This window comes from Dipodomys ordii, unplaced genomic scaffold, assembly GCF_000151885.1.
Source record: "Dipodomys ordii isolate 6190 unplaced genomic scaffold, Dord_2.0 Scaffold50, whole genome shotgun sequence".
Lineage (NCBI taxonomy): Eukaryota > Metazoa > Chordata > Mammalia > Rodentia > Heteromyidae > Dipodomys > Dipodomys ordii.
In genome coordinates, this window is record NW_012267266.1 from 3,509,987 (window position 1) to 3,531,992 (window position 22,006).

At 41.3% G+C, this 22,006-nt stretch overlaps 1 protein-coding gene across 1 annotated transcript in view; it reads left to right on the forward strand.

Annotated features, from left to right (window-relative positions):
* The first annotated feature begins 8,132 nt into the window (after nucleotides 1-8,132).
* Nucleotides 8,133-22,006, forward strand: part of Nrg2 (neuregulin 2) — a 199,703-nt gene continuing 185,829 nt past the window's right edge. The window contains exon 1 of the mRNA XM_013020307.1: nucleotides 8,133-8,805. Within this exon, the coding sequence (XP_012875761.1) occupies nucleotides 8,133-8,805 (673 nt within the window). The remainder of the gene's footprint in view (nucleotides 8,806-22,006) is intronic.

A 22,006-nucleotide genomic window follows, 5' to 3' on the forward strand; every position in this document is an offset into this window, starting at 1 on the left:
TGCCATTAGGGTTGGGAGACCCAAAGGAAGAGTGGACTAAGAGGCAAAGGTGAAAGGTATATTAAAGAAGAAAAGTGTGTGTGTGTGTGTGTGTGTGTGTGTGTGTGTGTGTGTGTGTGTGTGTTGAGAAAAATTCAAGGCTGGTGCTCAAAAGATAATAGCTCACCCAAATAATCTTGCTTAGATTTTAGCTCTAGCAGAAGTCATCTCTATAATTTACTTGGAATCTAGGTCAGTGATATGCATAGTAGATTTTCAATAAATGCTTTTTGGTAGATAAACAAATAAATTTATGAATTGTAAAGAGAGTCCAGGAAAGGTAAAGTCTTAAAATTACTAATCTCTGGTACTACTGGAAGTGTCTAGGAACCAAATGAAAATGAATGCAAATGGATTCCAAGGTAGAAAGATGATCAAGTTGGATACACAAACTGACACTGCCTGAGGATTTGGGAATAAGAAAATAATTTCTTCTTGTCCTTCTTCATGCCTCCAGAGTCAAATCAACCTCAGAGTTCCTGTTGACCTCAAGACAGGAAGCCAAATACATAGATCAGGAAGATGGACGGGAAGGGTTTTGAGACAGAACCATCCATCCTGAGGACATCTCATTTTTCCCCAATCCAGTATACAAAAGAAAATGAATGATATTGTTGTGCATGCATGTATTATCTAGTTACCACAATATAGAACAGATACATCTGTGTTCACAGATTATTTCTGCTGAGATCTACTTTAGGAAGCTTCTAGATTTGAATCTAAAAGTGATATCTGGAAAAGAGATAATAATTTGTGCTCACATAGCATTTTGCATCCAAAGGTCGCAAAACACTGTGTAAAGAAATAAGTATTATTATCCCAGATGCAGCAAGTCAGACAAAGGGGCTACTGCCCTTGTCAGCAAATTGGGGAATGGAAGCACTTGGATTCAGAACCCAGCCCTGCACTATAAATTATTGAATCATAGACTTTCCTGACTGGGATTTGGAACTATTAATAATGATGTGTGTGTGTGTGTGTGTGTGTGTGTGTGTGTGTGTGTGTGTGTGTGTGTGTGTGTGTGTGTGTGATACCAGGCTCTAATCTTAAGAATTTTAGTATGTGTCCAAAACATAGAAAATGAGTGCTTTTAAAACTACTGAATTTTAGGCTACGTGGTTGCTTAGAATAAGAAAAGTGGTTATGATAGGCTAATATGGCCATTGTACCAAACCTTATTCTAAGTGGGTGATAAGTATTAATTTATTTAAGATCTGCAGCAAAGTTAATAAAGTACTATTATCATTTTACCCATGTTACAGTTGAGGAAACTGAGAGGATTAGTTAAGCAAGTGACAGATGGCATTCAAATGCAGGCAATTTGTTTCCACCATCCCTTCTTGTAACTGGGTACTATGTGCCAAGTACTGTGAAAAGCAGTCTGAATAAATTATCAAACTTAATTTTCTCAGACTCCTAAGAGGTAGAAATATTATTATTTCAATTTCATTGGGAAGAAGAAACAAAGACTTAGAAAGGTGAAGTTAGCTGGGCACCAGTAATTCTAGCTACTCAAGAGGCTGTGACCTGAGGATCATGGTTTGAAGCCAGCCTGGACAGGAAAGTCTGTGAGACCTTTATCTTTAATTAATTACCAGAAGGCTAGGAGTGAAGCTGTGTCCCAAGTGATAGACTGCCAGCCTTGAGAAAAAAAGCTAAGAGACAATGTCCAGGCCCTGAGTCAAACCCTAATATCAGCACAATAAATAAATAAGTAAATAAATAAGCCTAAAGTGACTTGTTTAGCTTCAAAGGCCAGCGGAGGTAGAACCAAAGAAAAGTAGACAGAAGAGTACTGCTCAAAGAGTCAGGATTTGAGGGCTCCTCCTGCCAGTAATTGGGTGATAAACCTTGAGCCCATCGTTGTCTCCATGCATTTCTCTGTAAAACAAGGATATTGAGCTGCATGGGTGCTAAAGTTCTTCCTGGTGCTGAAATTCTGATGTTTGGTATTCGTTGTTTATTAGTTGCTTTTTTAAAACCCCTAGAGGAAAAGAAATTAACCACACAGAACCTGAAAGTGACTCTGGAAGCCAAATTTAGAAAACAGATCTCAAAAGGAGAGGGGGGTGGGGTTACAAAATATCTTTATTTAGAAAGTGAGTCTGTCCTGCAAAGTGTTTGGCTTGATTTGTAGCACTTGGTGACTAGATGCAGGCCATGCATCTCTCCCTGCTTAGGCAGTTCAGGATGCAGTTAAGTTTTGTCACCTGGGGCAGTGATCCTTTTTGTCTGCTCAACTGGCCAGAGCTGGAAGAAGCCCATCTTGTGTGGGAGGGATCTGAGAGAAGCAGCCAAGCTTTTCATGTGGGTGTTCTATCTTGAATTCAGAATGTCTATACCATTCTGTCTACTTCTGTTTTTGTTCTTAGTGATCATTCTATAGTGACACAGCCCACTGTTACCATAAACCATTTTTTTAAACAACCCTGTGGTAAGCCATGGTGTAGTGAACAGGCCTGGCTTCCATGGCTTCCTGTAGTTCTGTTCAAAAGTGTGAGCCTAAGTTTGTGATAACTTTTTGCCAAAAAAAGTTCAGCGTAGCTTTGTGATCTTGGGAAACTGATTTCAATTGTTTCAATTCGTTTCTCTATGTTCCTTACCTTTTTGTAATGATGTGAGTTATGTAACCACTTACTCTCTGGTGTTATAAATTGCAAGTAGTATGACATATGTTAAAGTAGTTTGGAGAGATTTCAGACCTTGCAGATGACAGTGAACAAGACACGCAAAGGATGCCTGTCATCTAGAAGACTCAGGGGTGGTAGACATGAAGAACCACTCTGGCTTGCCAAATCAGGCCTTGCCTATTATTTTACCAAGTTATGAGACCTCTGTAAGTCTTTTTATTTCTTATTTTTATTTGTTGGTTCTTTTTGTTTTGTTGTCAGTCCCAGGTCTTGAATTCAGGGCTTGGCTCGTGTCCCAGAGTCTTATGTTCAAGACCAGAGCTCTACCACTTGAGCCATAGCTTCAGTTCTTGCTTTTGTGTGTGTGTGTGTGTGTGTGTGTGTGTGTGTGTGTGTGTGTAGGTTAATTGGAACTAAGAGTCTCATGGACTTCCTTTCCAAGAGTGGCTTTGAACCTCAATCCTCAGATCTTAACCTCCTGAATGGCTAGGATTATAGGCATGAGGCACTGGTACCCAATAGTCTTTTTATTTTATAAGATGCAACATTGTTGAAGGATAGAAACAATAATCATGGAACTCCCAACACAGAATACACAACTAATAAATGGTGGCTGTTACCATTTTTATTATCAATTATTGAAGTATGATGTAAAGTTAGAAGACTCAGAGCATGAGGTCATATTCCCTAAGACATGCTACTAATTCATGTTGAACTCCAGGAAGAGGCCAGTATGGAATTGGGCTGCTCTTAGATACTAAATGCCCTCTCCTTATACACTAAATGGCAAAAGCTAATTCTGGAAGCTTATCCATATATATATATATATATGGATATATATATATATATATATATATATCACTTTGAGGAAAATCAGATAGGTGCTGTCATTTCCTTTAGATATCTGCTTATGTTTCCACCTTCTGTGGTTACAAGAATTCTAGTGATGTTCTATCAGACTATTGAAATCTAAGAGCATTCCTTTTCATTCTAAGACATCCTGAACATTTTATAGAACATTTTTATAGAAAAATAATTCTAGTACTGTTTAGCAGAAGGATCTGTGTGTGTGTGTGTGTGTGTGTGTGTGTGTGTGTGTGTGTGTACGCCCGTGTATGTGTACCAGTACTGTGCCAGAACTTAGGGCCTGGCCATAGCTTTTTTACTCAAGGTTGGTGCTGCTCTATCATTTGAGATACAGCTTTACTTCTAGCTTTTTGGTGGCTAATGGGAGATGAACAGTCTCATGGATTTGCCTGACCCTGGTTGGCACCAAACAGAGATTCTCAGATCTCAGCCTAGTGAGCAGTTAGAATTATAGGCATGAGTCACCAGTGCCTTACTATATAATCTCATTTTAAAGTTAAAAAATTTCAAGAAATCTTGTAAAATAGTTGCTCTGGTTTAAGTAGTCTTTCAATAAGGGGGTGGGGAGAAGCATAATAAAAATTCAACATAGTAAAAAATGTAAGCATCCTCTTTATTTTTTAAATAGCTGGCACAATAAGCTTGAGACAAAATTCACAAGAGACAACAGGGAATAAAATGAAAGTATCCTTCCTCATCCCTCAGTCTCACACTCACTTCCCCAGAGCCAAGTAGTGTCTCAATTTCTGCTTTGTTCTTGCAAAGGTAATTTATGTACTACAAACGTTTACGTATTTATCTTTTTTTTTTTTTAACAAGAGAGAACTGGTAGCCTGTCTGGTAAAACATCCTCTCCTCTCCCTTATTTTTAAACTTAACATCTTGTACTTTTTTAAAAAAATGTGCTTAAAAAAAAAAAGAGGTTTTTGAGCCTGGCACTGGTGATCCTAACTCAGGAGGTTGAAATCTGGGGATCATGGTTTGAAGCCAGCCAGGGCAGGAAAGCCCATGAGACTCATCTCCAATTAACCAGCAGAAATTTGGAAACAGAGGTGTGGCTCAAGTGATAGAGCACCAGCTTTGAGTGTCCAGGCTCTGAGTTCAAGTCTTAGAAGTGACACGTGCTTGTGTGACACACACACACACACACACACACACACACACACACAAAGAAGTTTTTCTTTTTTCTTTAGAAGAAGGTTGCCATACCTGAGGTTAAATTACCCAGGATATATATATATACTTGCTAATCCTGGGCTTGAACTCAGGGCCTGGGCACTGTCCCTGAGCTTCTTTTGCTCAAGGCTAGAACCCTACCCCTTGAGCCACAGCACCACTTCTGGCTTTTTCTGTTTATGTGGGACTGAAGAATCAAACCCAGGGCTTCATGCATGCTAGGCAAGCACTCTATCACTAAGCCACAGTCCCAGCCCTGAGAATGAATATTTTTATTTACCATGGCATCAACATTAGAAATCTTATTTCTTTTCTTTCCTTTCTTCTTCTCCTTCTCCTCCTCTTCCTCCTCCTCTTTCTTCTTTTTGGTGCTGGGAATCAAACCCAGGGCCTTGTGCATGTTAGGTAAAGTACTCTACCACTAATTGAATAACTATATTAAGAACCCTGCATTTTTAATATATAGAAAAATCTAGTGTGCAATAACTACATACTATGTCAAGATTCTCAACCCTTTGGTTGGAAACCTATGGTATAAATCAACTATCAATCAGAGTCAACATCAGATTTTAGTATTTGCTCTGTGCCAGGCATTGTTCTAAGTGCATTATACATATTATCTCCTATCAGTCACGTCTTTCTCATCCTTCCAGTCTCACTTTAAATGTTATCTCCCAGAGAAGCCTCTCTTTATCCTCCCTTCTCCCTTTCCATTATTCTCTATCGTTTCATCCTGAATCATTTCCTTCAGAATGCTCATCACTGGAAGCACTTAGTTACCTATTTGTCTACTTGTTTACTGTGGACTCCCTAACCAGAGTAGGAGCTTTGAGAACAGTGATAGTGTCACCCAGTGACAAGTATAGGTGTTTCGGCCTGGATAAGCCAGGAGTTGAGTTACTTAGTGAATAAGTCCATCATGAGCAAACTTCATCTGTCTGAGGTAGATACTATTCTCCATTTTTCTGATGAGAAAACTAAAGCCTCAAGAGATAGACATATTCTAAAGTCAACAAGTTGCAAATCATTGAAAAACCTATCTCTGTTTGACTCAAAAGGTGAAGAAATAATAATGTTCCTTATTTATCTGGCCTCAGAAACAGAAGACAGAGTACATTCTTGGCTGCCTGTGACCACAAGTCTCCTTTCCTCCCTGGGACATTTTTTTTAATGGAAAAAAAGAGAGTACAAGTTATCCATCTTTTTCTATAGCTATATTTAGTGATTTAGGAGATCTATGAAAATGAAAAGAGTCATGAAGGGACCATCAAAGTTGGCTTGGTATCTTTAAGATTGCTATCAGTTAATGTCTTCTTCATCTCTTCCCTTCTCTGAAGATCTGCTGCTTTTATTTGATGCCAGCATGGTATTACACGTAATCATGATCTAAAGACATAGAAAGTAGTCCTTGACTTTAATAAATGGGAGATGGAGTTCCATTAACAGTTGCTTGAGTCAATGCCATAATAGTAAGATATTCAAGACCCCTGGTAACACAGAGGAGGAAGACATGAATCCCATCATGTATGTGCATTGTGATGGGAGTAGTGGTGAATATGCATGAAGGGGCAAGAGATGAGGTATAATTCTGAGCTGGGCATAGCAAAGGAGTAGTTTTCCATGTGAAGGTAGAAATGATGCTTCCTGGACTCCAGACACCATGTACAGAAGCACATAGAGTAACAGCAGAATGTGCTGAGTATTGCTAGAAGAGACTGGCTCTCAGAATAGGAGACTAACTAATCAAAAGGAGCCTAGGCAGAGCCCTGATAAAGAGTTTGGACTTTAATCCTTACAGCAATGCTGAGCCACATCATTTTACTTACTTTATTTTTTTAGAAAGATCACACATTGGCAGTAGTAGAACTGGATAAGGGGGCAAAATATGTGGATATGTGTAGCAGAGTTGAAGAGGAAGTAGATAAAGATTTTGAAAAGAAGTGTCAAAGGACTGGATAATTGACTGGGTGAGGGGAATATAAGAGATGAGACTAAGGGATTTGGGGGGAAGAATGCTGGGAAGAATTGGCCAAGTATAAAATGGTGCCATTAGTAAAGATAGGGAATCCAGAATTCAGGGAGAGAAATAATACTTTAGCTTAGGATATATATTTTGAGGTGTCTTTCTAGGTCTTTCCTTTCCTTTCCCAAGTATCACTCTTTAATCTGATGATCCTTGGGCCAGTTTCTTGTAGGGCCCATCCAGCAACAAAATCCTCAAAAATCTTGCTACCATCCATGAGCTTGACACCATTCAAAGATTAAAATGCTACTAACTCTATCTATCTATCTATCTATCTATCTATCTATCTATCTATCTATCTATCTATCTATCTATCTGTCTGTCTGTCTGTCTGTCTGTCTGTCTGTCTGTCTGTCTGTCTGTCTGTCTGTCTGTCTGTCTGTCATTTATGTATTCAATCCGGCATTGGCTTCAGTGGAGCAAACTCTTCTGCTTCTGGCAGACACCAGACCATATCTATGAAGCCGTCTCTGGCTCTGACAGTCTCTGTCTCTCCACTGGTTCCGGTGAGAACTGATTTTTAAAAAGAAAATGGGGTTGGGTAGCATGATGCTTGGGGAAAGAGCCGGGAGTTTTGGGGGGACTGGAACCTGTCCCAATCCACCACCTCTGGTTGATTTTTAAGTGTTCTCAACGTTGAGGCAAAGCTCCTTGTAACCCCAACCCTTTACAAAACAACAGGGCTGTAATCCTCCCCCACCCCATCTCAAACATCCAGAGATTGTCAGGCGGGGTACAGGGGGCTCATGGTCGGGAGGGATGGGGGTGGGGGGAGAAGGGTGGGAGAGAGAGAGCGCTTCTAGGGTCCTTCTTGGGAAAGGGGTCGAGAAGCTGGAGCGTCATCCCGGCTCTGGCACCCTCCCTGGTACCACAGCTGATGACCCCCGGCAAGGGGCACGCCCTGTGTCCCACTCCCACGATCCCGGGATGCGGCGAGGAGCCGCTCGCTCCCCGCCACCCTCTCCTCCCGCTCGGCCCCCCACTGTCATGCTGCCCAGAAATCCCAAGAGCCGAGGGTGCCACGATTCCTCCCGCGCCCCTGCGGGCTGAAGGCGGGCACTAAAGCAGTGCAGTCCCAAGCTTCCCCTGCAGAAGCCACGCTCCCCACTCGGTCCGGGGGGCAGAGGGGGCGCGAGAGAGCAAGTGGGCGGGCGTCCCATCCTCCGCAGCCTCCTCCGAGCCCGGGCGCGCAGGGAGGGAGCGCTGCGCTGCGCCGCGCTGCGCATCGCGGCCCACTTGCCGCCGGTCCCCTGCCCTCGCAGGGCCACCTCCCCGGACCGCCGGCGGAGGACTCGAAGGCGCTAACGTTACGCTGTTTCCGGTTTTCCAGAGGGCTCTGTTTCCCCTCCCAAGGCGGCGGCGGCTGAGCGGCGGAGCCCCCCAAATGGCCTGGCCAGATGCGGCAGGTTTGCTGCTCAGCGCTGCCGCCGCCGCCGCCACTGGAGAAGGCTCGGTGCAGCAGCGACAGCGACAGCAGCAGCAGCAGCAGCAGCGAGAGCAGCAGCAGCAGGAGCAGCAGCAGCAGCAGCAGCAGCATCTCCCGTCCCGCTGCGCCCCCAGAGCCGCGGCCGCAGCCACCGCCGCAGCCCCGCTTCCCCGCAGCCCGGAAAGCCGCCGCCCGCTCGCGAGCCGCAGCCGCCGGCGGCATGAGGCGCGACCCGGCCCCCGGCTTCTCCATGCTGCTCTTCGGGGTGTCGCTCGCCTGCTACTCGCCCAGCCTCAAGTCCGTGCAGGACCAGGCGTACAAGGCACCCGTGGTGGTGGAGGGCAAGGTCCAGGGACTGGCCCCGGCCGGCGGTTCCGGCTCCAACAGCACCCGTGAGCCGCCCGCCTCGGGTCGGGTGGCGCTGGTGAAGGTGCTGGACAAGTGGCCGCTCCGGAGCGGGGGGCTGCAGCGCGAGCAGGTGATCAGCGTGGGCTCCTGCGCGCCGCTCGAGAGGAACCAGCGCTACATCTTTTTCCTGGAGCCCACCGAGCAGCCCTTGGTCTTTAAGACGGCCTTTGCCCCCCTTGGCACCAACGGCAAAAACATCAAGAAAGAGGTGGGCAAGATCCTGTGCACTGACTGCGGTGAGTTGCCCCCTCCCTCTGCCGGCGGAGGGGGGAGGGGAGGTGGTGGGGAATGGGGGTGGGGCGGAGAGGTGCTGCAGGTGCCCAGGCCCTGGCAGCGTCCGGCCACTGTGGTGGTGGGGAGGGGAGCTGCCCCTGGGCAGGGTGCCTGGCACGGGTGGGTGAGGGTTGGGGATGGGGAGCAGTAGAATGAGGCTCAAAGTGTGCCAGGGGCGGGGGAAGGCGCCGGCCTGTGTGCCAGCAGGGATCTGCGGCTGATGTATGGCATGTGGGATTGGACAGCTGCCATCATAGCCCAGTAGCAGAAGAAAAAAAAAACCCACAAAAAACAAAAACGGAGAGGTCCGGCGGTGCCAGCCCCGAGGCTCGGTGAGTCAGGAGTGACCCTCGGAGGCCTGGCCGCTCCGCTCCCCAGGGCCTGCCCGGCCCAGGCTGGCAGGGTCTGCGGGAGCGGCTGGGCTGCTTCCCAGGCCGTGAAGGCCTCCGCTTACAAGTTCTCCTAGGGAATGATCGCCCCCGCCCCCTCCCTCCTCTCGGGCTCGCTGCTCTGCTCATACACACCGCTGGCGCAGGCAGAGTTGGACTTTTTTCTGCTACTGTTTTTTCGCCCTCCATGTGGCTCCGGATTTTTCTTTCCCCCCTCTCGGGTCGTGATTGCCTGTCTTTGCGATGCGGGTAGCACAGCTTCCTCTTAACCTCTAGGACAAGAGAACGGACACCTCTTTTAGCAGGTTCTGGAGGATCTTACTTGGTCTTTGGGTGATGATGATGATGATGATGATGATGATGAACGAAGAAGAAGAAGAAGAAGAAGAAGAAGAAGAAGAAGAAGAAGAAGAAGAAGAAGAAGAAGAAGAGAAGAAGAAGAAGAAGAAGAAGAAGTGGTGGTGGTGGAGTAGGAGGAGGAAGAAGAAGAAGAAGAAGAAGAAGAAGAAGAAGAAGAAGAAGAAGAAGAAGAAGAAGAAGAAGAAGAAGAAGAAGAAGAAGAAGAAGAAGTGGTGGTGGTGGAGTAGGAGGAGGAAGGAGAAGAAGAGCAGGAGAAAGAAGAGGAAGAAGAAGAAGGGGAAGTCAGTTGTGCTGAATATTCTGAGTTCAGCTCTGACATTTTCCTGGCAGGATGTATCCCTGCATCTATCTTCATTATGTTGGGTGCTGCACAGGAATGCAGGTGAAGAGAAATAAAACAGCAAAAGTCTATCCATCTGTCCAGCCAAGAATGGAGGTCTCCCATGTCAGAAACCAATCTTCATCACATCACAGTTCAAGCCTTTTCCTTCTTGTCCCCAAATCCACTTCTCAGTAAGAGATGTTTAGCTGAATTGTCTCCTCACTGGAGTATTATGTGTTAGCCTATCCTGTGCTTATATTGGGCTTCATTTTGTCTACTTGAGGCTGGATCTGTGGTATTTGGTGTGGATCTCAACTGTGTAATTACGAATTGTACTGATTGTCCTGGACTCTCATAGAAGTTGGTATGGTTACCAGTTTACCAGCTGATTCTGGGTAGTGTTAGTGGACTTGAGTATTACATCTACAAAGCTGTAATATATATATATTGGAAGTTTTGAATCTCTCATCTTTGTAGATCAATGCCTTTGAGTTTGGGAGTTTTCCTCTCCCACTCCTTCAAGAGGCAAATTTTTAAGAGTTTAGTTGTGAGAGTTCTATCTAGGCACTATGTTAATATGTGATCACTTTAATGAGAAGAATCTTGACAGGAAAGAGAGAGAGAGAAAAAACCTTTAAGGATAACAGCAGTTTTGGGTTCTGACATTATCCTAAGGAATATTTTTCACTATTCCTTAATGTTGGTTTTTATGCTCTAAAATGTTTTATGATGACAAGTTAAGACCAGTTAAGAATTTGATTTTTTTTTATTCTATTAAGTATTCTATCTACGATCCCTTGGGGGAGTGGGGAACTGTATTGTGCAGCGGGAAATAGATAGTAAAAACATTTATTGAACCTTGTCCAAGGACAGCTTCTGTTTTGGTTGTTGGTGAATTTCTCCTGAATATGCACAGCATACATCTCCACAGGATCCCTAAAATGTGGGCCTCAGAAGAGCTGATAGTCATTGTCAGATAATCCTATAGAGTAATGGGCTTTTCTACCCCTTGTTCCTCTCTTCCTCCTTTCTCTTTTTCCCTACCCCATATGCCCTATAAATTGTCCTTGTTTGTTTTAGCGAGCATTTAATAATTTAACAGTTGAATGCTGAGATCATGAAAGACTTGAGGGTCAGAAATGTAGCCAGCTTTTAGGTTACAGTCAAATCATATTATTTATGTGTAGTACAGTTCTCAGAAAGATAAATTTAGGACTGTAATCATGGGGAATGGGGAAGGCCCTCACACATCATAAGTTATCCAGGAGCAGGAATGTGTATGGCAGTAAATATGTTAGAATATCAAGGGTTTTGCTTTAGATCAGTGTCAGTTTGGGGGAGCTTTATATAAGGGGATTAGAAATTAAATGTATTTTCATGAGAAAAGACTTGTGGAATTAGTGATAATGTGACAAAAGAAAATAAACTGCATTGTCTTCTTTTCTACTGTGTGGTTAAAGAAAACATGTATGATAATGGTATATTCACTAAGGAAACAAAGTCATCCTAACTAACCACAACACCTTCCTTGTGCTCAGCAGGAAATAGCTAACAAATTCATTTTCTGTTTTCTGTTCTTCAGAAAACCCTCTGGGCCACAGGGTCATTGGGAACATTTTCTCCTTGGAGCAGATCTGTCCATTGCAAAATAGGGAAACTGGCACTTGGAAACTGTCATTGTGGTGTGTGCTATTGAGCAACTCAGGTTGAATTGTTACTTTGTTTAGCCACTTTGAGCTCTGAGTATATCTGGGCTCTAGAGGTGTGGCTCCTAGGGAGGTCATCTCCAAGTGTGTTGGAGCTGGGAGGACTTGGAGATGAGGTACTATTTGGAGGGTTATATTGTATTTTATAATTGGCACACGCCTGGAGACTATGAATGCAGGGCTTCTATGCATACCTTCATAAACAGCTTATTTTAACTGACAGATAGTGGCTTTGCTGGCATAGCAGTGTCTGTTAGAGGGGCACTTTAAAGATTTAATGTGTATCATGTAAAGAGTTGAGTAAAATTATTTGATTACACACATATGTCTCCTGTGGAAAGATGAGGAAAATGAGTTAGAAGACCTTTCAGGGATTAGCACTCTGTGCCATGTTACAGGAGTGTCTTGTGCTGCATTTTACATATTTTTGGTAACTATACTCTGTCTTGTTGTTTTCTTATATACATGTTTTTAAGACCATTCCTTATTGAATAAATGCAGTGGCTAGCATTAGAAAGAAAGAAAGAAGAAAAAGATTTCTTCTTTTCCAATGTTTAGTGTGCTTGGGGTTGTTACACATAGACAAAGGTATATTCCTTAGGGACTTTACATTCTTTAGGGTAGTTTTAAGTTGGCACCCAGAGTCACATATTAGAGGAAGGCAGTTTACAAAATTCAATACAGCCAAAGTGATTGCATATTTTAAAGTGCTGTTTATTTAAAGACTCCCCCTCCCACCCCTATCCCACCCTCCCCCCACCCCCAGCCAGCTGGAAAGCCAGCTGTTCTACAGCTTGAAGAAAGTGAAACTAGATTAGAAACTGACCAGCTCCAGCAGTGAGGACAGGAGTGGTTAGGGGACTCAACTGCCATCTTAATGCCATTAGTTTTTGTAGTGACTGTTTTCCTCTGCAGAGTGTAATTTTGGTGGCAAGAACAATAACTTGTCTTTGAGGTCTTTTTGTCTTTTCTCTGTTCCCCTGCACAAACTACCTCCCCCCTTCTATGGTGGTTTATAGGGGGATTCTCCCTTAAGGGTCTTTTTGAATGGACAAAGTCAGGTGAAGTTCAAAAAGGAAGCCTCCATATTCATACAGAAGCATTCTTAACTCTAGGATCTGTGACACCAACTCCTATACTGAAAAGCTGACTTTGGTGATAGCTTTTACCTGTCGCTATGGGAACCTTTCTTCCAAAGGAACCCTTATCAAGGAGAGTACTTAACCACAATATGCCTAATCATTATGCTGATTAGTGTTAATAGGATTTGAAAAGTGGGAGAAAAAGTCTTGCTAGAGAAGATCTGTTTTGGGGAAAGCTGGGAGAGCCAGGAGGTAGATTACCATGCTCCAACCCCAGAATTTAAAGGAAAACAAAACATCTATTAATTTGGATTAACAAGTAGTTTGAGATCAAGGGAGTATGATTTATTAACTAACTTCCTCTTGACCCCCAGTCACAGCAAGTATGGTTCCTCCTTAACCATTCTTTATTATGTAGGACATTTTAATTTTCTTTCCAAATAGGGGTATTTTACTTTCATATAAAATTGTATTTATATTTTTGTGTATGTAATATTTATATGGCTCAAAATTTAGAAAACACCTAAGATTGTATGGTAAAAGTTTCCCTCACACCCCTCTCCTCAGGCACCTACCTCTAAAACATTTGTAAAATAATTTAATCTTGAAATGTATATTTACCTAAAAATAAAGTATTTTTTCAGCTGGCACTCCTGTCTTATGCCTATAATCTTAGCTACTCATGAGGCTGAGATCTGAGGATTGCCATTAGCCAGCATAGACAGGAAAGTCTATGAGACTCTTATCTCCAATTAACTACTAAAAAACTGGAAGTAGAGTTGTGGCCTATGTGGTAGAGTGCCAGCCATGAGAGAAAAAACTAAGAGGCAGTGTTCAGGTCCTGTATTTAAGTCCCAGTATCAGCACAAACCCACACATACAAAACATGACATTAACAAATAAAAAGATATTGACAAATGTTTTTTTCAAAGTATTCTTCTATTTTCTTTTAACAGGTGGAGAATGTTAATGTTTCTGATAAGCCAGTTTATAGTAAATTCTTCCTCGGTAAATAGTCTAAGATCCCAACAACTTAATTCTTGCTATATCTGAGCCCTTTTCTTCACTTTCTTCTTATTCTTTTTGTGTGCCAGTCTTGGGGCTTGCACTCAGGGCCTGGGTGCTGCCCCTGAACTTTTGTATTCAAGGATAGCACTCTACCCCTTGAGCCACATCTCCACTTATGGCTTTTTTGGTGCTTGGGCTGGCTTCAAACCCCCTAGTCCTCAAATCTCAGTTTCCTGAGTAAATAGCTAGGATTACAGCTGTGAGTCATCAGCGACTAGCCTGGGTCCTTTAATATCTCAAATTATCCATTCCTCACAAATATAATCTTAGGATCAGGAATGAAAATATCAATTTATTTTTCAGTTATTTTGAGATTGAGACACTTTCCACGATAACAAATTGCATGAGTCTCTTTTTAGATGCCCAAAGGAGAGATCCAAAGGTTTGTTACTGAGATTTAGAGCCACAGCTCCACCCAGACAGCAGTTCCTACTAATTCATGAGCTAGGTAATCTTACAGTAGCATCCATGTGGGAGACCACAAGATTCCATGGATGAAAAAAGAAAGCTTCAGTGCATAATTGCTTAAATTGTTATTTAAAAACCAAAGACCCCTGTTGCCAAGGAAGAGTTTGATTGTGACCATAATCAACCACTGTGTTTTTCATTTAACATATCTGAATATAATGCAGTGTTTAAATTTCAGAGGATCAGGGAATTGTCATTTGGATAAGTATGAAAAATGTAAATATGTACATATCTAAACAGCAGGAACTCTTAGCCCTCTAAATCCTGTTGGCTTAGTGAAATTTGGTAATTCTGAATATTGATTTAGGAAAGGAATGGTGATGTGGACATCAGTAAGGTTTTTCTTGTGCAGTCTTTAATAACTGGTTCTTGGGCCTCTTGTTTCAAAGCCTGTAATATGGTTAGTATAATTTGCACAAAAAGAAAAAAAACAAGTCATCCCCTCCCCCTCCTTAATTTTAATTTGGATGAATATATGTGGGATGGGATTTTTATATTGTTTCTAGCCAATTAAATCTCCTCTCCCGCTTTTTGGAACGTGTATACAGAAATAATCTAGCTTATGAATGCCAAATGATAACATAAAGAACTCTAGAAAATTGGAGAAAGTAGATAAATTGACCTTAGAAATGCTGACTTATGACAAGTTTCAAAAGTGACTGTCTTATGTGAAATTAAGGTAGATTTTTAATAATAACAATGTACACAGATGACTCTTGCTAAGCTCAATTTCCACGAACAGCTATAAGAACTTAAGCAAAGTCAGAAGATGCTAAAAGACATTAAGATGTCTTGAAGAATGCATGCTGTACCTGGGCAGAGCTGGGAAGCTTTGGCCAATCTGTAGTCAAAAGACAAATTCACACTGATTGATTTCAGTTACTGCTAATTGGCGTGGTGCTTTAGATAATTATGAAATGAGGCTAAGTTCAGGAGTTGTCTTTCTCTCCCTAGATGCTTCGAGGAGAGTGTGGCATATGAGATTCTTCTTGCAGTCACATTCCACTCTCACTTTGGACATGCAGCAGGAGCCAGATAGCCTTCACAAGGATCTTTTCTGGGATGGAGGCCCAGTATCTCCAGAGCCTTTAGCTCTTCTGTATGCCTCTGCTCAGGCCTTAACTGTGTTGCTAGCCTCTTGACGGGGTGGGTGGTACTCAACATTATATTTCCCTTGGGAATGTCTACAGAGGGACAGAGGCACAGTTATCCTATAGAAGTTCTCCATTGACTAGCAATATACATTCCTCCCAAGATAAAATGGCTAGGCTACTTTCTATACTCTCTCCAGAAATAAAATACTTTGTGATTTTTCTTTATCATTTATAGATGCCCTAACCTGTGTGGAGGATGTTAGCTCCCTTACCCTTTCTTTTCCCAGTCTGGGTTCTTTTATTTCCCTTCCTTTCTTCTTCTTTTCCCTTTCTGTCATTCCTTCTTTCTTTTTTTCCTTTCTCCCTCCCTCCCCTCTCTTCCTTCCTTTCATTCTTTTCTTCCTTTCTCCTATCCCTTCTCTCTTTCTTTCTTTCTTTCCTCATTCTCTCTCCCTCCCTTCTTCCTTCCTTCTCTCCTTCCCTTACTTTCTATCTTTCCTTCTTCCTTTTCCTCTTTTCTTCCTCCCATTCTCTTTCTTTCTTTCTCTTTCTTTCCTTCTTCTTTCTCTTCCTTTCTCCCTCTCCCCTCTTCCTTCCTTCCTTCTTTTTTACTTCCTTTCTTTCTTTTTTCTTTCTTTCCCTTCCTTCTTCCCTCCCTCCCTTTCTACCTTTCCTTCTTTCTGTTCCTCCTTTCTCCCTCCCTCTCTCTTCCTTCTTTCTTTCATTCTTTCTTTCGTTCCTTTCTTTTTTCCTTCTTTCTTTTCTTCCTCTTTCCCTCTCCTCTTTCTTCCTTCCTTCCTTCCTTCCTTCCTTCTTCCTTCCTTCCTTTCTTTCTTTCTTTCTTTCTCTATCTCTTTTTCTTTCTCTCTCTTCTTCTTTCTTTCTTTCCCTTCCTTCCTTTCCCTCCTCTCTCCCTCTCATTCCCCTCTCTCTCTTTCTCTCCCTCCCTCTCTTTCCTTCCTTCCTTCCTTCCTCCTTTCCTTCACACCTTCCTTCCTTTCTGCCCATACTGGAGCTTAAACATAGGCCTCACACTTTCACTCAGCTTTTTTGCTCACACTTGAACCAGGCCTCCAGTCCATTTTCTAAAAAACAGGTTAATTGGACATAGCATCTCATGGACTTTTCTGCCTTGGCTGCCTCAGATCTTAGTTTCCTGAGTAGGTAGGGTTACAGGCATGAGCCACCAGTACCTGGTTATAAAGACTGAAGATCTGTCTTTTTCCATTAGGTTTAGATGTTTTATTTGATCTTGATCTTGATGCTGTCCCAACTAACAAAAGCCTACATGAACTAATATTCCTCAGAACTGAATGAAAGGAAGGTCATCCTATACCTGGATTAGCATGAGTAAAAGCCAGGACATAATTAATCCTGTTGTGATAGGAATGTGCTTTGTTATCCCAAAGGGCCTATTATTTAAAAAGCATTCTTTTAATTTTAGATGTTTGCTTCAACAAATATTTAATGATATGCTTTGTGGGGGAAAATAGGTACTTCAGAGACTTTGCTTCAAACATAGTCTCTATTGTCAATGAGTTTACAATTCAAAAGTACAAAGATGTAACAATTCAACCTAGACTGTGATAAATACGTAAGATATGCAAGTAGTGCTTTTGTAAAGGGAAGATTCATAAAGGAAAGAACAAGTGTATCATGTTAGAGAGTTAAAGAAAGTTTCTTAGAGCAGTTGTTTGAGATGTGATTCTAATAGTCCAGCTTGACTATTAGAATCAATTCCATGAAGAAAGGCCATCATTCTCAGTAGTAGAACGGCATATTTGTGGTTGGCAAAAATAACAAGGACAGGGAGAAATGGGTAAGGCATCTGAAGGGGTAGATTAGGGTGATATTTCCATCAGTCTTTAACACTGCATAGATGTTTATTCTTTATTTAATTTTATTGTAAAGGTGATGTACAGAGGATTATGGTTATATAAGTAAGGTAATAAGTACATTTCTTGTGGAACAGTGTTACACCCACCCTCATTTTTCTCTTACTTTTCCTCTTCTCTTACTCCCTCCCACCCAAGTTGTAAAGTTCATTTCTAGTGTAGTGTCTTGTGAGTATTGCTGTTGCATTGATTCACTCTTTGTCCTTTATCTATCATTTTGTGATTCCCCCTCACTTCCTCCAAAACAGATAAATGTAAATACAAGACACAGGGTACCAAAATAAAAAACAATGACATTAGGTGATAAAGCAAATGGGAAAAAAAGGAAAAAGAAATGACTTCATACAGTACAGTAAAAAAATCATGCTTCCATATCTTGGGGTTCATTTCAATTAGCATCATTGTATATGGTCATATATGCATAGTTATTGAGTTATTGTGATCCTCTTCTAGGACTATCTTAGACATATACTAATTACAAATGAGGGAAATTGAATAGCCTATGTTTCTTTGGGTCTAGCTTACTTCACTTGATATGATTTTTTTCCAAGCCTTTCCTTTTTTTTTTTTTTGTCCATTGTGGGGCTTCAACTCTGGGCCTAGGCGCTGTCCCTCAGCTCTTCAGTTCAAGGTAAGTGCTCTACCTTTTGAGCCACAGTGGGCTTTTGGCTTTTTCTGCTTATGTGGTGCTGAGGAATCAAACCCAGGGCCTCATTCATGCAAGGCAAGCACTCTACCACTGAGCCACCTTCCCAGCTCCTCTTTCCATTTTCTTACAAATGGGGTGGTGTCATTTTTTTTTTCTGATAGAAGCATAGAATTCCATTGTGTATATATACCACATTTTCTTGATCCATTCATCTACTGCGGGGCATCTTAGCTATGGTAAATAATGCTGCAATGACAGGGCACTGATGGTTCATGCCTGTAATCCTAGCTACTCAGAATGTTGAGATCTGAGGACAGCCGTTCAAAACCAGCCCAGGTAGGAAAGTCTGTGATACTTTTATCTCCGGTGAACCACCAGAAAATAGGAAGTGGTACTGTAGATCAAGTGATAGAGCTCTTGCTTTGAACTGAAGAGCTCAGGGACAGTGCCCAGGCCCAGAGTTTAAGCCCAAACGACTGACCAAAAAAAAAAAAAAATGCTGCAATGAACATAGTTGTGCTGGTAGCTTTATTTATTTATTTATTTAATTTTAAAATTTGATATCTTTATTGTTATGGTGATGAACAGGGAGGTTACATTTACATACAGTTACATAAAGCTGGTAGCTTTAGTGTGACCTTGTTTGTGATCATTTGGGTAAATCCCAGGAGTGGGATTGCTGGATCATAGGGGAGCTCTATGATTATACAAGTAGTATCTGAAGGCTTAGGTTAAATAAAAGCAGCCTGACAATGTTTGGTACTCAGCTGTAAAAGGAATTTGCACATATTTTGTTATATGTATCCCTAAGTGTCTTATGTTTTTTGAATGCCATTATAAATAGTATTATTAATTTAATTAAAATTTCCAATTACTCGATGCTAGTGTAATTGTCCTTTGGTATCCAAGGAGGATTGTTTTCAGGCCTACTGTGGATACAAAAACAATTGCATATGCAAGTCCTCTATAAAATGTATAGCATTTGCATTTAATCATACATATCCTCCTGTATACTTTAAATAATTTTTAGATTACTTCTAGTATCAAATACAATGTAAATTCTGTTTATTCAGACTTTATAGTACAATAGTTATTGTTCAAAGAATGACAAGATAAAAGCCTGCTTGGCTATTATAAGCCTAATGACTGAATATAATATCTCCTGTATATGGAGCCCACAGGTGTGGAGGATTGACAGAATATAGATAAAGTTCCTTTTTTTTTTGGTGGGGAAAGGATTTGGAATCAAACCTATGGCCTCATACATGCTAGCAGGTGGTCTACCACTGAGCTACATCTCCAGACCTTGGGTTTTTAATGTTTACTTTGTATCCTGTGACTTAATAAATTCACTTAATAATTCTAGCATCTCTTTCATCTTTTTGTAGGTTCTTTGGGACTTTCTGTGTGCATGGTTATGTTGTCAGTTATAAAAAAAACTTTACATTTTCCTTCTGTTTGCCATTTCTTTCTTTTTTTCTTGCCTTATTGCATTAGCTGGGACTGCCAAATACAATGTTGAATAGGAGTGATGAGAATAGACATTTTTATTCTATTCATGAAGAAAAGTATTCAGACTTCCACTGTTATTTGTGATGGTAGTTGAAAGGTTTTTCAAAAAGATGCCTTTCCTGGGGCTGGGAAGGTGGCTCAGTGGTAGAGTGCTTGCCTAGCATGCATAAGGCCCTGAGTTCGATTCCTCAGCACCACATAAGCAGAAAAAGCCAGAAGTGGCGCTGTGGCTCAAGTGGTAGAGCACTAGTCTTGAGCTGAAGAGCTGAGAGATAGCACTCAGGCTCAGAGTTCAGGCCCCAGGACTGGCAAAAAAAAAAGAAAGAAAGAAAAAGAAAAAGATGACTTTCCTATTTTTTAAAAAAAAGTCTACTACGGGGCTGGGATGTAGCTCAGTGGCAAAGTGCTTGCCTAGCAAGTGCAATGTCCTGGGTTCGATCCCCAGTACCAAAAAAGAAAAGACAAAAAAAATACAGTTAAAAAAAAACCCAAACAAAAAAGTCTACTACCGTGTCTAAGAATTTGGCTATATAGACAGATAAATCTGGATTTGAAGCAATCTTTTATATTTTCCAGATGAGTGTTGTGGGTTAGTACTTACTATGTCCTAATGTCCTATAAAATGAAGAAGGCAGCAACACTTAATAGTGTTGTTATCAGTATTAAAATTTTATTTTATTAGCATAAATTAATAGTACAAAGGAGTTTCATTGGGATATTTACAACTAGCATATAATTTGCTTGGATCAAATTCATTCATTTATATTACTCTCTCCTAATTCCCTTTTCTCGTTGATTGCTAAAATGAGATCGCACATGCAAAGTGATTACCAATAAATTATCAATAAATACTTGTTATTAACAAAATCTTATTAACCGAGGTCAATGTGTAAGAAGATTAGGTACATGAAAATTTCAAGTTCTAGACATAGACTGGGGATGGAAAACAGAAAGTGTTTTTCTACAAACAACTATATTTTCACCAAGATCATCCTGCTAATTTTAATTAGAATTGCTAGCTGGGCTAGTGAGAGGAAAATGGGTTATATATGTGGTCTCATTTTAGGGCATCCTGTGTAAGTCGGAGAGTTTGAGTGTTAGTTCTGTAGGTTGTAAATCTTTTTTTTTTTTTTTTTTGGTCCGTTCATGGGGCCTGAACTCTGGGCCTGGGCGCTGTCCCTCAGCTCTTCAGCTCAAGGCTAGCGCTCTACCACTTGAGCCACAGCGCCACTTCCGGCTTTTTTCTTTTTGCTTATGTGGTGCTGAGGAATTGAACCCAGGCCCTCATGCATGCAAGGCAAGCACTCTACCACTGAGCCACCTTCCCAGCCCCTAAGTTACAAATCTTGATGGGTCCATGCATATGTGTTGGTGAATTTTTTTGAAAAGTCTGCAGTAAATATTGATTTTTTGTGTTTCCCATATGGGAACACTAAGATCCATATTCTTCAGTGTCTTCTTTCAAAATGTCATCAGGCTTGTAGGGTAAACCACCTTTTGTAGTACTACCTGGCCTGTGCTTTGACGTCAGCAGGTCAGCTTACCTTTTACAGCTGTCAGAATGAGCTGGAACATGGCTAAAACTTCTTCAAAAACAAACAAACAAACAACAAAAAAACAGTGTCCCTGACTCAACCCTGATTTGATTTTATAGTTTCTAGATTTGGGAATAAGTTCACAATGAATGGTTCATATTCTTTCTTTCCTTATTTATGTATTGAGATGAATCTGCTAGCCACTATGATCAGAGAGGTATAGTATAAACATATGCAGTATTTTTGGATTGTGTGTGTGTGTGTGTGTGTTTTACCAGTCCTGTGGCTTGAACTATACAACTTGCACTATACCACTTGAGCCACAATTCAACCACTTCAGCTTTTTGGTAGTTAATTGAAGAGTCTCACAGACTTTCCTGCCTAGATAGCATTGAACTATGATCTTCAGATCTCAGCCTCCTTTGTAGCTAGGATTAAAGGTGTGAGCCACCAGTACCCAATTTGTGTGTTTACTTTTAATTCATTTATTACTTGATATGTGAAACCTGATGGAAGTATGGAGCATTGTCCCTTAAATACTTATAGGACAAAGATTCCTTGTTCTGGGTTCTTCCTCTTTGTTTGTTGGATATGACTAACTCTCAATTCTTTGGCTGGCCATAACTCTTCTGACTTCATTCATATTTTTCTTATTCTTAGAGTCCTAGTATTTATGATCTGTATCACTTATATGACACATTTATGCTATGACTAGTGATTATTCCTATGACTAGCTTATCCTCTTCATCTGATTGAAAGATCTATGGGGACACTAAATACTGTTTTAAAATATGGCTAAGTAAATACCTGATTGCTGGCTACTGAGAAGCAACATTCTGTTCATTTTTCCTTTCCTATTGACCTTTTTTTTTTTTTTTCCTTAAATGAGTTTTGAAATCTCTCAAATGACAGCTCAGGCCATGAGAAGGGACAAGAACAACCATGGAAAGTACCTTCAAATATATATATTTTTTAAATTTTTTTAAATTTTAAAATTTTTTTGTCGGTTGTGGGGCTTGAACTCTGGCCCTAGGTACTGTCCCTCAGCTCTTCAGCTCAAGGCGAGCGCTCTACCACTTGAGCC